The following is a 16,367-nucleotide window of genomic DNA, read 5'->3' on the forward strand; positions in this document are numbered from 1 at the left end:
AGTACCTGGGTGTTACTCTCAACAATAAACTGGACTGGACAACAAACACGGATGCCCTAATCAAAAAGGGACAGAGTCGCCTCTTCCTCCTCAGGAAACTGAGGTCTTTTGGAGTTCAGGGGTCACTCCTAAAGACTTTCTATGACTCTGTGGTGGCATCAGCCATCCACTATGGCATTGTCTGCTGGTCAGGCAGCATCACCACCCGGGACAGAAAAAGACTGGAGCGCTTTGTCAAGCGGGCCAGTTCTGTCGTGGGCTGCTCGCTGGACTCTCTAAAGGAGGTGGGCAACAGACGGACGCTAGCTAAACTAAAAGCTATGACGGACAGCCCCTCCCACTCCCTCCTGCCCATCCTGACAGCTCTGGGTAGCTCCTTTAGCCAGAGACTATTACACCCGCGCTGCAAGAAGGAGAGGTACCGCCGCTCGTTCCTACCGACTGCTGTCAGGCTTCACAATTCCCAATGATCACATGTGAAAAAAAAAAAAAAAAAAAAAAAAAAAAAAAAAAAAACTGGACACTTGTAAATATGGGTTGTTGCAATATATCTAAATGCATTTTTTGATTCTGCACTATGTACAGTCTTGTTTATAGAACGGTTTTTGCACATCTACATTTGCACAGTATACAGTTGACATTTTTATTTTGTTATGCTTAGAATATCTTGTTTTCTATCCTTTCACTCCCACCCCAACCCCATCCCTCTTCAATTGCTGCTGTGGACTGCAAATTTCCCCATTGCGGGACGAATAAAGGTATTCTGATTCTGATTGTCCGTAGCTGATTGGACAACAGATCGCTGCTGTGGACATTCAAAAACTTGTCAGAGCGGGAGCTCGCTCTCTTTGTTTTCCTATCTTTGCCCGTGTGCTCATGTCTTCGCTCCTACCTAGACGAGAGTGTGCTTTTTCTGTCTCACTAGAATAAAGTAGTTTTTTGTTCACCATCTATCGTCGTTACTGATATTTTTATCACTGAACTTCTTTGAACACCGAACCAGGAAAGAAACAAGAATTTAAACCGAACAGTTGTGTTTGTGTGTTTGTAGAACACGCTGCACTAGTATCATCATCAAAAAATTGCAAAGAGGCACTATACAGTTCTATTTGGGTTACTGTTTAAAGAGTTAATGGCTTGGGGGAACAAGCTGGATTTGGTGCGCATGGATCGGTAGTGACTGCCTAAGGGAAAAGGTGGTAGGCAGGGTGCGGAGGGTCAAGTAGGCTTTTTCTGCGCCCTTGTTTGGAATCTTCAGTGTGTAAATCCTAGAGAGTGGGTAGGGTGGTGCCAAAGATTTTTTCCGCCGTCCTAACTGTCCGTTGAAGTTGGGTTTTGTCCATTTTTGTGGCGGGCTCGAACCAAACGGTGATGGAAGAACACAGGATGGATTCGATGACAGACCTGTAGCACCTCCTGTGGCAGGCCATGCCTCTTTAGCAGCCTCAGTACATCCTCTGTTGGGCCCTTCTGGGGATGGAATTGGTGTTGACCTCCCACTTCATGTCCTGGGAGACTGTGATTCCCAGGAAGTTGAAGGTCTCGACGGCTGACACGAGGCAGTTGGATAGTGTGAGGGGCAGCTGTGGTGATGGATTTCTCCTGATGTCACATCCTCCTCCTCCAGGTAAGAAAACAAGATATTCTAAGCATAACAAAATAAAAATGTCAACTGTATACTGTGCAAATGTAAATGTGCAAAACCGTTTTAATAAAAAAACTGTACATCGTGCAAGTAAAATTTTCAAGAAAGGCATATTGATATTTTGCATCAACCCATATATACAAGTGTCCAGTTTTTTTTTCACATGTGATCATTGAGAATTGCGAAGCCTGACAGCAGTCGGTAGGAACGAGCGGCGGTACCTCTCCTTCTTGCAGCGCGGGTGTAATAGTCTTTGGCTAAAGGAGCTACCCAGTGCTGTCAGGGTGGGCGGGGGGGGCTGTCCATCATAGCTTTTAGTTTAGCTAGCGTCCGTCTGTTGCCCACCTCCTCCAGAGAGTCCAGCGAGCAGCCCAGGACAGAACTGGCCCTCTTGACAAGGCGCGCCAGTCTTTTCCTGTCCCGGGTGGTGATGCTGCCTGACCAGCAGACAATGCCATAGTGGATGGCTGTAGCCACCATAGAGTCATAGAAAGTCTTTCGGAGTAACCCCTGAACTCCAAAAGACCTTTCGGAGTAGGACCCTGTCCCTGAACTCCAAAAGAGTAACACTCAGTTTGTAGGAGGTCACCCTGAGTCCGAACCCTGGATGTTCAATGGTGCAGGTGAGGAGGCAGAAGTCTCTGTCCTCTTTTGATCTAGAGGTGATTCTGCTGGCACCAGTCCACAAAGTCCTTTGTCAGTCCCCTGTACTCCCTATCGTCTCCTTCTGTAATGAGGCCGACAATAGCTGAGTCGTCAGAGAACTTCTGAATGTGGCAGGTTGGGGTGTTGTAGTTGAAGTCCGAGGTGTAGAGGGTGAACAGGAATGGAGCCAGGACTCACCCCTGCGGCGCTCCAGTGCTGCAGAGAAGCCTGTCCGACTCACAGTTCTTTACCCTCATGTACTGTGGCCTGTTTGTGAGGTAATCTGTAATCCTAGATGTGAGGTGATGGTCGACTCCGGCATGCTGCAGCTTGTCCCCCAGTAGACTTGGCTGGATGGTGTTGAAGGCACTGGAGAAATCGAAGAATGTGATCCTCACCGTGCTCCCAGCATTCTCCAGGTGCAGCAACGCCGTATGGAGGACGTAGATGATGGCATCCTCCACACCGATGCAGGGATGGTAGGCAAACTGTAGCGAGTCCAGCGATGAGCTTGCAAGCGGTCGCAGGTGGGCGAGGACAAGTCTGTCCAGCGTCTTCATCAGGTGAGACGTCAGCGCCACCGGTCTGTAGCTGTTGAGCTCCTTTGGGTTGGCTATCTTGGGCACTGGGACCAGGCATGACGTTTTCCACAGCTGTGGAACTCTGCCCAGCTTCAGGCTTAGGTTGAACAAGTGCTGGACAATGACACACAGCTGGTCGGAGCAGGTCTTGAGGAGTCGGGAACTGATGTCATCCGGACCTGCTGCCTTCCTCACCTGCATCCTCCTCAGTTGGTTCCTCACCTGCGCAGCTGTGACAGACAGGCAGGAACCAGGAGGCAGAGTGGTGGCTGAGGGTGTGGCAACGGTTGGGAGGGCAGTTGTTGGTTGCGGGAAGCTGGTCGTGAGAGAGGGCAGGGAGGGTAAGGCCACAGTGAGAGTTGGTGCAGGTGCAGCTACAGGTGAAGTTGATGGTGGGCCGGGGGCGGCAGGCGTCTTGTCAAACCGATTGAAAAAGCAGTTGAGTTCATCTGCCCAATCCTTCTCTTTTTCGTTCAATGTCACTGGGCTTTGGTGGCCTGAGATGTTTTTCAGTCCCTTCCAGACACCGGCGACATTGCTGGCTTGCAGCTGCTCCTCCATTTTCATCCTGCAGGCCTTCTTCCCCTCTCTTATCGTCCTCCTCAGTTGGATCTGCCCGGCCTTCAGTTCCTCTCTGTTGCCCAACACAAAAGCCCTTTTCTTTTCCTTCAGGAGGACTTTTATGTCGGGATTAATCCATGGTTTGTTGTTGGAAAAACACCACACAGTCCTGGTGGGTACGGTGTTTTGTTCACAAATGTTCATGTAGTCTGTGATGGTGTTGGTGAGTGAGTCAATGTCCTCCCCATGAACCTCAGTGAAGAGCTCCCACCTGGTTGAGTCAAAACAGTCCCGCAGAGCTTCTTCAGCTTCTGTGGACCATCTTCTGACCGTGCGGGTCACAGCTGGTTGCCTCTGGACAAGGGGTTTGTACACAGGCTGGAGATAAACCATATTGTGGTCTGCTCTTCCGAGAGGGGGGAGGGGGGAGGGTTTGTATGCATCCTTGGCATTTGAATACAATAGGTCCAATATGTTATTGTCTCTGGTGGCACAAGTTACATACTGTGTGAATGTTGGGAGGGAGGATTTCAGGGAAACGTGATTTAAGTCCCCTGAGATGATGAACAAGGCGTTGGGGGACTGGGTTTGCAGCTTGTTTACAACAGTCATGAGGGCATCGGAGGCAGCGCCGCCATTTGCCGTAGGGGGAATGTACGTCGTCACGGCTATGACGTGTGAGAATTCCCGTGGCAGGTAATGCGGCCGGAGGCTAACGGCTAGCAGCTCGATGTCGCGAGTGCAGAGTTTTTACTTGACCGTAATGTGCCCAGGGTTGCACCATTTTTCATTCACAAACACCGCAATCCCCCCTCCTTTCTGCTTACCGCTGCCTTCATTTCTGTCCGCTCGTATGAGTTAGAATGGTGCTGGTTTCTTTGGAACTGGGACGATGGTAGACTGTTTGAAGCAAGATGGGACTTCACACTGCTCCAGGGATCTGTTGAAGATTCGTGTAATTCAATGTGCCCGTTGAAGTTTCAAAGACACTCGAATCAGTGCAGTCTAAGCATTCTTGTAGAGCAAACTTTGCTTCATCTGTCCATTTCTTCACAGTCTTGACTAGTGGTTTTACACATTTGAGTTTCTGTCTGTATGTGGGAATTAAGTGTATTAATTAGTGGTCAAAAAGACCCAATGCTGCATGCGCAACCGATCGATATGCCCCTTTAAGTGCTGTGTAACAGTGATCTAGAATGTTTTCTTCTCTGGTGAAGCAGGCAATATGCTGCTTATATTTGGGAAGTTCACGGTTGAGATGCGTTCGATTAAAATCACCCAAAATGAACAGGGGCGACTCTGGATATTTTAATTTGAGTTAGTTTACATGGTCCGCTAGCGTTTGTATACACACGTTAGCATTAGCTTGTGGCGCCATGTACACGGAGACCAGATAAAGGAAGCGAACCCACGTGGCGAGTAGAATGGCTTGCAGTGCATTTAAATAGCTTTCAAATGATGTATAGATTATTATTCTATGACAAATAATAAGGAAATAATGGAATGTTTAATTTTCGAAATATGAGAGGAGTTTCTGGCTGTAATTGCAGTTAAAAAATGAAAATCTGTGTGCATCTGTCCTCATGCAATGCCACAGCTCTTCTCTGGGCACCCTGTCGTACGCTTTCTCCAGATCTACAAAGACACAATGCAATTCCTTCTGAACTTCTCTGTACTTCTCTATCAGCATTCTTAAAGCAAACACTGCATCTGTCGTACTCTTTTTTTGGAATGAAGCCATACTGCTGCTCACAAATGTTCACTTCTGCTCTTAGTCCAGCTTCAACTACTCTTTCCCATAGTTTCATTGTATGGCTCATCAACTTTATTCCTCTGTAGTTAGTACAACTCTACACATCTCCTTTGTTCTAAAAAATGGGCATGAGTACACTTTGTCTCCATTCTTCAGGCATCTGTTCACCATCTAAGATCTTGTTGAATAACCCAGTCAGGAACATCACCGCCACCTCTCCAAGACACTTCCATACCTCGATTGGTAAATCATCAGGCCCGAGTGCCTTTCCCCCCTTCATCCTCTTCAGCGCCCTCCTCACTTCATCCTTGCAAATGCTTGCTACGTCTTGGTCCACAACAGTCACGTCTTCTACTCTTTGTTCCTTCTCATTTTCCTCATTCATCAATTCTTCAAAGTACTCTTTCCATCTTGCCATCACACTACTGGCACCTGTTAATACATTGCCATCTTTATCCTTAATCACCCGAACCTGCTGCAGATCCTTACCATCTTTGTCTCTGTCTTGCCAGCCTGTAAAGTTGAGTCTCACCTTCCTTGCTGTTGTCTGGTCAACAGTACCAATGGCGGCCGTTGTTAACCTGGGCCTCGACCGATCCGGTATGGGATTCATAGGTTTGATTCGCATATTTGTTTTGGCAAAAACTTACGTCGATTGCCCTTCCTGACACAACCCTCTGTATTTATCCGGGCTTAGGACCGGCACAATAAGACACTGGCTTGTGCCCCCTTGTGGCTACATTGCTTACCACCATATTCAAGAAAATTTTATTAGCCTTCATTTGGTACCACTTTCAATGCTATAGCATCAACCTCTGGAAAGCTACAATGAAAATAAGAACATAATATCCCAAATTTTGCAGCGTTTTTGAAAAATGTCAACAATAAAATTACATGGCTCTTGAGGCAGGCATAGCCAAGGTCCAAGATCACAATAACTGGTATATGTAGCTAATTTAGACCTTGGATAATGGGAATAATATCAGTTTCCGTATGTTTGAAGAAAAAGATCAATTTTGAAGAGGTCTACTGTAAAGGGTCCTTGAGAGCTTTGAAAGGCGCTTGAAATAAAAATGTATTTTTATCATTATTGGCTAGGTATCTATTGGCTGTCTAGCTAGCTAGCTGGCTATCTATTAGCTAGCTGGCAGCTAGCTAGCTATCTATTGGATATCTATTAGCTAGCTAGTTGGCTGGCAGGCTATCTATTGGCTGACAAGCTAGTTAGCTGGCTATCTATTAGCTAGCTAGCTGGCTATCTATAAGCCATCTAATAGCTAGCTAGCTAGCTTTTTATTTATTTGATTTGTTGTAGGTGGAGTGAATGCTGGCGCGTGTGGCTGTTGCTGCTCAGCCACAGAAAAAAAATGAACCTGTGACTGTAAAGTGACCCTGAGTTTTGAAAGGCGCTTAGAAATCAAATGTATTACAGTGATACCTTAGCTTACGAACTTAATTGGTTTCCAGAGTGCCTAAGGCGAAAAGTGTGTATCCCAAAATTTTATTTCCCATAGGAAACGATTAAAATGAGAATAATCCGTTCCCAGGGCATATAAAACATACTTTTCTACTTTCTAATTTTCTAAGCTTTAAAACTACACAAAATATACCTTATTTTATGTATAATAAATGTGCTATGGTATTATAATTAAAGAAATAAACTGCACTATATAATAAAGTTGTTTTATTTACCTTTGTCATGGTCATTGATGGCTTGATGGAATGGATAGTTTTTTTGCATAAAGTGCCTCAAGGATCTCTGGGTTGTACATCTTGGAAGTTGTGATATTGCAACAGATGCAAGCAGGCACACTAGAAACATCATTAATATCTGGTTCCCTTGTTTGTCTTTTCATTTCAAATTGAAATGATGGCTAGTGCGAGTTATTTGTGGAGCCTGATTGACGGGAATTTCAACCTTGCAGTCTACACTCTGCCTTTGAACTATCAAAGTTGAAACGAGTCCAAATTTCACTGTTTTCTATCTATTTTGTCACTCTCTGTCGTCTACCGGTCCCTTTAATGTTTAAAGGACAACCTATGTCTCCGGACAAGTTGTGTCCATAATTTGCAAAATGGCTTCAAATGACTTATACTGAGCGTATTTTACAAAGATTCCACCGCATATAGCTATATTTTACGTTTTAAGACTCGCGCTGAGTATTCCGGAAGTCTTGTTTTTGAGTTGGTGACGAGTCCTCACCCTATGTCACTGAAGGAACGCCCCTGACCGAAAAAAGGACACATTGTAGCAGTCCTTCCATCACGTCAATGCATTTTGCTGTACTTTGGTCTGAAAACGTCATGTAGGACCAAAAAGAGGCAGAAGAGGGCGACAAAGCTCCATATAAGGAATTAATCAGCCTGTGTAAACGGGTAGATTAATTCCTTACACGGCTTTGTCGCCATTTTCTGCCTTTTTTGGGTGCGACATTTCCCATCCCTGATGCCTCAAAATGACACGGAATCAATTCTTTAATCGATTGAAAACATGTATGCTTTCTTGTTCAGAACTATTTGAATCAAATTCATAACTGGATGAGTTAACAAGAAAGCATATTCTCCGAATCTGAAGCCATTGTTTTGAGTCTTGAGCAAGGCAAGACGTCTTGCCGTGACACCACAAACATGGGGGCCTCCTGAAACTGGCCACGTCCGGTTTCTTATTGAAGTACTTTTTAGACATTTTAAGTCATTTTTATTGGTGTTGTGCATTTGACTAAAAATATACTGCGTGTTTTGGGTATTTTAGATGCTATAAAACGTTTTTCTGATGTCAGTTAGGAAACAAAAAAATGACGTCGGTTGTCCTTTAAACCACCTCCCCTCATTGCTGTGGTCTTGACCAATCACGTGGCTTTAACAGACGACTGGGGGCGGGGAATAGAGAACCAAAACAAGCCAGCTGCCATTTTCTTTTACGAGAACGGGCTCGTTCGTGAACGACACATCACTCATTGTATATGCCGAAAAATAGTTCGTATGCCAAGGTAAAATTTTCATAAATTTAATGTTCATAAACCGAAACGTTCGTATGCCAAGAGGTTCGTAAACCGAGGTATCACTGTATTATTATTATTATTATCATAACCATTATTATTATTATTATTATTATTATATAAACTAGGGGGTTGGCAACTTGGGGCTCTGGAGCCACATTTGAATCTATGGCGCCGCCCAGTGGCTCTCTGGAGCTTTTTCAAAAAATGTTTGAAAATGGAAAAAGATGGCGACTTTATATGTACATATTTCATAGGATTTAACATTTTAGAATGCTTTCAATATATTTCCAATACATATTAACTCATTCACTGCCTTTCACAAATGTATTCGGGAATCAAAAATATGACGTCTAGCGCCATTCCCAAATTAGTTCGGGTTTAGGTTTTCTTGCTTGGGTGCGCTTGGCCAGACCTCTGACAATGTGTGTGTATGTATTAAGTGATACCTCAGCTTACAAACTTAATTGGTTCCCAAAAAGTGTGTGTAAGGCGAAAAGTTTGTCTGCCAAACATTTATATCCCTTTTTGTGTCCTCTTCGGCTGAATACGAGCCTGTGATGGGGTCTTTTTCGATCCCATAATTGCAAAAGTCCACTTGATAACAAACCACATCTGCCGTCAAAGGAGGAGGGTGACTCTAAAACTAGTCCGCTAGCCACCGTGGCACTGTTCCACGATGTGGTTTGGTGTTCATCCGCCGAAAACTAGTCCGCTAGCCACCATGGGGCTGTTGGACCGTGTGGTTTGGTGTTCATCCCCCAAAAACTAGTCCGACAGCCACCGTGGCGCTGTTGGACTGTGTGGTTTGGTGTTCATCCGCCAAAAACTAGTCCGCCAGCCACCGTGGCGATCCGTGTGGTTTGGTTTGTCCGCCAAGAACTAGTTCGTATGCCAAGATTACATTCTCATGAATTTAATGTTCTTAAGGCGAAAAGTTGGTGAGCTAAAGCGTTCGTAAGCCGAGGTATCACTGTATATAATAATAATAAATTTAATTTTAGAACATTTAATTTTAAAACAATTAATTCACTTTATAGTCACAAAATCATTTTTTCTGCGGGTGAGCAGCGGCAGCCACACGCGCGAGCATTTACTCAACCCGGAAGTAACTCAAATAGATAGAAAGCTGGCTAGCTAGCTAACAGATAGCAAATAGCTATCCAGCTAGGTAGCGAGCTAATAGATAGCAAATAGATAGGTATATTCCAGTGACGTGCAGTCAGGGGAGGCAGGTGAGGCCGTGCCTCACCTTTCATGGAAATATCAAATGAAAAAAAATAAATTAAACAGTTATATTTATTTCGTGATTTTTACTTTCAAGTTCTTTTCCATTTAACTTCACCATTGTTGGATTTATTTTCAAAATTGCTGAATTTTCACATTTATCGTTCAAATACTAAGTAGAGACGAGCGGTGAGGCAGCAGCCGGCTGAGCCTCACCATGGATTGCGCAATGACTATGCTAACTGTGCTGGTTTGCTCTGCAGTGAGACCGCATTGCTGCCCCTCTGCATATCGCTATTAAAGTGTTCAAAAACTTTTATTATCTTCTTATTCTTTTCCTTTCGGCTTTTCCCGTCAGGGGTCGCCACAGCGAATCAGTCCTCCATCTTCAGAGGTTTGATTCGCATGTTTGTTTTGGCCAAGCTTTTACATTGGATGCCCTTCCTGACACAACCCTCTGTATTTATCCGGGCTTGGGACCGGAACAATAAGACTCTGGCTCGTGTCCCCTTGTGGCAATTCGCAATTTGATGAGCTTAATAAAGATGAAGATGCTCGATAAAAAGGCAATGACAGCAAGGATAATAGTCGGCAATAACAAAGGGAGAAAATCAATGCGTTTTGGCAATGAATTACACGATTGAAATTATAACACAGCATTTTTTAAATCAATCTTTTTCATCAGTCAATTTCAACTAAAGTGTTAATTAAACCCTTAGAGCAAGCAATTTTGGACTACAGTATTTTAAAGCCCCCGCAAAAGAGCTTCCAAATTGCACTGACTCAGTATGCTGAGGTGACACTTAGTATATGAACTAAATTTCTACAGTTTAGCTGGTGTATATAATGTAGAGTCACTTTACATTATAAACACTGTACTACAGTGTTTATTTTATTTTTTATCAAAACTGTGTGCATAGGTGAGGCAGACAGTTCTCCTGCCTCATGACAGGGGACGCTGGTGATTAGAGATTCTTCTTGCGCCTCCTCGGCTGCAGAATAATAGAATTAGTGACGGCAAGCTACAATAAAGAGTTATCAAGTTAAGTGCAACCATCCACTCATTTTTTCGTGTTGCTTGGCCTTATTTACAGAATGGAGGATTACATATTTAAAATGAAAGAAATAGAGAGACTTTTAAAACTGAAGAAAGATAAGGAAGGCTTCTACAAAGAAGGTATCGATGCCTTTCTTCAGAAGGAGCAGCACATGGACTTCATTTATAAGTAAAGGTAACACGATAATAACGTTTTTTTTTCTTTTTATTCTATGATACAGTTTATATCAAGAATGCTGACATACCATTTTAAACAAAACACGTTAACTGTGGCCAATCAAATGGTAAATAAGATACTCTGTAGAGTTCATGTTTGTAAATCTGACTGTGATGACGTCAATGCCTCACCAGCCATGAACCTCACCGCACGTCACTGGTATATTCATATATTCAAGTACACAAAAGAAGAAAGCTGATGATGATGGCAAAGACACAGTTGAAGACACAGACGAAAGGAAATTGTTGAAATAAGCAAACCAGGTCTGAGTGGGTATCCCTCCCTCTTGTCCACGGTGTAGCCCTGAGAGATGCTGTAGAACTCCGGCAGACCTCCAAACTGCCTCCACACCGAGTAATAGTTGTGAAACGTTCTGACGGCGCCGTCCAGGTTGCCGAGAAGAGTCTGGAATCAAGACCAAGCGCTTGAAAGTCCCGTCGGGACATCCCAGAGGGGAGGAGGTTCTCGGTTCTTGGCTACCTGCAGGCCGGGCCAAAAGGCTTCGAGGGACTGGAAAACGGGCATGGACACCGTCCCTTTGTGCATCTGGACCCACAAGTACCAGTCGTCAAAGCGCGTATAGTTCTCCAGGGCCCGATGGTAGGCTGGAAAGGCAAAGCGACAGCAGCTCATCACTCGCTGGCCGGGCGGGCGGGCGATGGCGTTGCTCACCGTCAAACATGTGCAGCAACTCCTCATCCTGCAGCAAGATGGCTCCCTTGGCCAGATACTCAAAGTAGGAGTCCACGCCGGCGCCGATACCCGCGTCCTGAGCCACCCATTTTTGTGTGACCACGTCAATGTGGTTGCCCACCTGCAAGCCCACAATGACAACCCAGACAAAATTATGGGCGCATAATATATTATTATTATAAGTACAGTGATACCTTGGCTTACAAACTTAATTTGTTCCCAGACAGAGTGTATAAGGCGAAAAGTGTGTATCCCAAAAACGTATTTCCGATAGGAAAGATCCCCAGAAAACATAATTTACTACTAAAAAAAGCCTTAAAACAACACAAAATATACCTTATTTATGTATACTAAATGTGCTAGAGCATTGTAATGAAAGAAATAAACTGTACTATATAATAAAGTGGTTTTATTGACCTTTGTGATGGTCGTTGATGGCTTGATGGAATGGCGTGGCTGGTTTCATCAGCATTAAACACTTGATGAGGAACGTAGCCTTCTTCTTTCACCATGTTGAGGACTGATCCCTTGTAGGTGCTTTCTCTGCGATAATTTGACCGAGTTCTTCATCAATTGTGTTCTGTTTAACTGGGTTGATAGCTTTTTGTCTCAAGGAGCTCTGGGTTGTACATCTTAGAAGTTGTGATATTGTAACAGCAACAGATGCAGGCAAGACACACGAGAAACTTCATTAATACCTGGTTCCCTTGCTTGTATGTTCTCTTCAAATTGTACAGATGATGCTTGCGCGGGTTATTTGTGGAGGCTGATTGATGGAAGAATTTAACCTTGCAGTCTACACTCTGCCTTTCAACTATCAAAGTTGAAATCCATTTTCTCACTCTCTCTCTGTCGTCTGCCTGTCTCTTTAATGTTTAAACCACCTCCCCTCCCTGCTGCGTTCCTGACCAACCATGTGGCTTTAACCGAAGACTGCGGACGGGGAATAGAGGACAAAAACAAGTCGGCTGCCATTTTCTTTTTGGAGAACGGCCTCACTCTCTTTCTGTCTGTAACCCCCGCCCCCTCACTGCTGCGTTCTTGATCAATCACGTGGCTTTAACCGAAGACTGGGGGAGGGGAATAGAGGACAAAACAAAAGTTTTATTATTATTATTGTGATTATTATGATTACTACCTGGCTGGCTATCTAGCTAACTACCTACCTGGCTGGCTCGCTACGTATCTAGCTGGTTATCTATTTTGATATACAGCTACCTAGCTAGCTGTCTATTAAATATCTACTGGCTATCTAGCTCACTACCTAGCTAGCTATCTATTTGCTATCTGGCTGGCTCACTAGCTATCTAGTTGGCTATCTATTAGTTATACCGCAACCTGGCTAGCTGTCTATCTATTAGCTATCTATTTGGCTATCTATTAGCTATCTAGCTTTTCTATATGAGTTATTATTATTATTATTATCAATCATCTTTCCAATAAATGACAGCTCATGGTAATCTGCGTTCAAAGGCAAACTTGTTTCAAAAATGCGACCGCCTCAACAATGGCCTGTCAAGATATTTTCAACGCGAGTCAGATATCTTAGTTTGATTGACCTTTGGCACAATGGCAATCAATTTTTTGGTGACATTTGAATCAACTAAGGAGCGTCAGCGCATAGCTTATTTAGTCGAAAATAACCTCTAGAATGCAAGGTTAAAATATCCCAACAATCCATCCATCCATCTTCTGCCGCTTATCTGGGGTCGGGTCGCGGGGGCAGTAGCTTCAGTAGGGAAGCCCAGACTTCCCTCTCCCCAGCCACTTCTTCTAGCTCGTCCTGGCGGATCCCGAGGCGTTCCCATGCCAGCTGGGAAACATAGTCTCTCCAGCGTGTTCTGGGTCGTCCCCGGGGTCCCCTGCCAGTGGGCCATGCTCGGAACACCTCACGAGGGAGGCGTCCCGGGGGCATCCTAATCAGATGCCCGAGCCACATCATCTGGCTCCTCTCGATGTGGAGGAGAAGCGGCTCGACTTTGAGCCCCTCCCGAATGACCGAGCTTCTCACCTTATCTCTAAGGGAGAGCCCGGACACCCGACGGAGAAAGCTCATTTCGGCCGCTTGCATCCGGGATCTCGTACTTTCGGACACACAAGCTCGTGACCATAGATAAGGAGGGTTGGGACATAGGTCGACCGGTAGATTGAGAGCTTTGCTTTGTGGCTCAGCTCCTTCTTCACCTCGACAGATCGGTACAAAGTCCGCATCACAGCAGACGCCGCACCGATCCGCCTGTCGACCTCTCGCTCCCTTACACCCTCATTTGTGAATAAGACACCCAGATACTTAAACTCCTCCACTTGAGGCAAAATCTCCTCCCCGACGCGGAGAGGCCACTGCACCCTTTTCCGACTGAGAACCATTGTCTCAGATTTGGAGGTGCTGATTCTCATCCCAACCGCCTCACATTCGGCTGCGAAACGCTCAAGCGAGAGTTGGAGAGCTCCACTTGAAGGCCCCAACAGTACAACATCATCTGCAAAAAGCAGTGATGCTATACTGAGGCCAACAACACGGACGCTTCGGCTGCGCCTAGAAATCCTGTCCATAAAGGTTATGAACAGAATCGGTGACAAAGGGCAGCCTTGGCGGAGCCCAACCCTCACTGGAAACGATTCCGACTTATTGCCGGCAATGCGAACCAGACTCTGACATTGGTCGTATAGGGACCGAACGGCCTGTATCAGGCGCTCCTGTACCCCATATTCCCGAAGCACCCCCCACAGAACTCCACGAGGGACACGGTCAAATGCTTTCTCCAAGTCCACAAAGCACATATAGACTGGTTGGGCGAATTCCCATGCACCCTCGAGGGTGTAGAGCTGGTCGACTGTTCCGCGGCCGGGACGAAAACCACACTGTTTCTCCTCAATCTGAGGCTCAACTTTCCGACAGACCCGCCCCTCTTGGACCCCTGAATAGACCTTTCCAGGGAGGCTGAGGAGTGTGATCCCTCTGTAGTTGGAACACACCCTCCGGTCCCCCTTTTTAAAAAGGGGGACCACCACCCCGGTCTGCCAATCCAGAGGCACTCTCCCCGATGACCACGCAATGATGCAGAGGCGTGTCAGCCAGGACAGCCCCACAACATCCAGAGCCTCTAGGAACTCCGGTCGGATCTCATCCACCCCCGGGGCCGTGCCACCGAGGAGCTTTTTAACCACCTCAGTGACTTCAGTCACAAGGATCGGAGAGCCCACCTCGGAGTCCCCAGACACTGCTTCCTCCAAGGAAGGCGTGTTGGTGGAGTTGAGGATGTCTTCGAAGTACTCTGCCCACCGGTTCACGACGTCTCGAGTCGAGGTCAGCAGTGCCCCACTCTCACTGTACACAGTGTTAGTGGTGAACTGCTTTCACCTTCTGAGACGCCGGATGGTGGACCAGAATTTCCTTGAAGCGGTCCGGAAGTCGGCTTCCATGGCCTCACCGAACTCTTCCCATGCCCGTGTTTTTGCCTCGGCGACCACCGAGTCTGCATTCCGCTTGGCTAATCGATACCTGTCAGCTGTCTCAGGAGTCCCACAGGCTATATAGGCCCGGTAGGACTCCTTCTTCAGCTTTACGGCATCCCTTACTACTGGTGTCCACCAGCGAGTACGGGGGTTGCCGCCACGACAGGCACCAACCACCTTACGGCCACAACTCTGATTTCCCGCCTCAGCAAGGGAGGTACGGAACATGGCCCATTCGGACTCAATGTCCCCCACCTCCCCCGGGACATGTGTATAGTTCTGCCGGAGGTGGGAGTTGAAACTCCTTCTGACAGGGGATTCAGCCAGATGTTCCCAACAAACCCTCACAACACGTTTGTGTCTTCCAGGTCAGACTGGCATCTTCCCCCACCAACGGAGCCTACTCACCACCAGGTGGTGATCAATTGACAGCTCCGCCCCTCTCTTCACTCGAGTGTCCAAAACATGAGGCCGCAAATCCGATGATACAACTATAAAGTCAATCATCGAAGTGCGACCAAGGGTGTCCTGGTGCCACGTGCACATATGGATACCCTTATGTTTGAATAAAGTGTTTGTTGTAGACAATCCGTGTTGAGCACAGAAGTCTAATAACAAGACACCACTCCTGTTCTGATCGGGGGGGCCATTCCTCCCAATCACGACCTTCCAGGTCCCACTGTCATTGCCCACATGAGCATTGAAATCGCCCAGCAGAACAAGGGAGTCCCCAGGAGCGCTCTCCAGCACACCCCCTAAGGTCTCCAAAAACGATGGGTACACTGAACTGCTGTTTGGTGCAACAGTCAGAACCCGTCCCCCCACCCGAAGGCGGAGGGAAGCAACCCTTTCATCTACCGGGGTGAATCCCAACGTACAGGCGGCGAGTCGGGGGGCAATAAGTATGCTGACACCTGCTCTACACCTCTCACCGTGGGCAACTCCAGAGTGGAAGAGAGTCCAACCCCTTTCGAGAGGGCTGGTACCGGAACCCAGGCTGTGTGTGGAGGCAAGCCCAACTATGTCTAGTCGGAACTTTTCGACCTCGTGCACCAGCTCAGGCTCCTGCTTCCCTGTAAGAGAGGTGACATTCCACATCCCAAGAGCTAGCTTCTGCAGTCGAGGGCCGGACCGCCAGGGTCCCCGCCTTTGACTGCTGCCCAGCTCACAATGCACCCGACCCCTCTCGCCCCTCCCATGGGTGGTGAGTCCTTGAGAAGGGGGACCCACATTTCCTCTTCGGGCTGAGCCCGACCGGGCCCTATGGGTGTAGGCCCGCCCACCAGGCGCTCGCCAACGAGCCCCATCTCCAGGCCTGGCTCCAGAGAGGGGCCCCGGTGACCCGCGTCCGGGCAAGGGAAAACCAGGTCCATTTGTCTTTCTCATCATACAGGGTCTTCTGAGTCGTACTTTGTCTGGTCCCTCACCCAGGACCTGTTTGCCATGGGTGACCCTACCAGGGGCGTAAAGCCCCAGACAACCTTGTTCTTTGGATCATTGGGACACACAAACCCCTCCACCACGGTAAGGTGA

At 46.7% G+C, this 16,367-nt stretch overlaps 1 protein-coding gene across 1 annotated transcript in view; it reads right to left on the reverse strand.

Annotated features, from left to right (window-relative positions):
• edem2 (ER degradation enhancing alpha-mannosidase like protein 2) overlaps positions 1-16,367 on the reverse strand; it is a 60,042-nt gene that overhangs the window by 16,082 nt on the left and 27,593 nt on the right. The window contains exons 7-9 of the mRNA XM_089004005.1: positions 11,358-11,499; positions 11,166-11,290; positions 10,946-11,090 (exon numbers count right to left, since the gene is read on the reverse strand). Of these exons, the coding sequence (XP_088860131.1) occupies positions 10,946-11,090; positions 11,166-11,290; positions 11,358-11,499 (412 nt within the window). The remainder of the gene's footprint in view (positions 1-10,945; positions 11,091-11,165; positions 11,291-11,357; positions 11,500-16,367) is intronic.

The sequence above is a fragment of the Hippocampus bargibanti genome, linkage group LG01 (assembly GCF_051943395.1).
Source record: "Hippocampus bargibanti isolate YZ-2025 linkage group LG01, ASM5194339v1, whole genome shotgun sequence".
Taxonomy (NCBI): Eukaryota; Metazoa; Chordata; class Actinopteri; order Syngnathiformes; family Syngnathidae; genus Hippocampus; species Hippocampus bargibanti.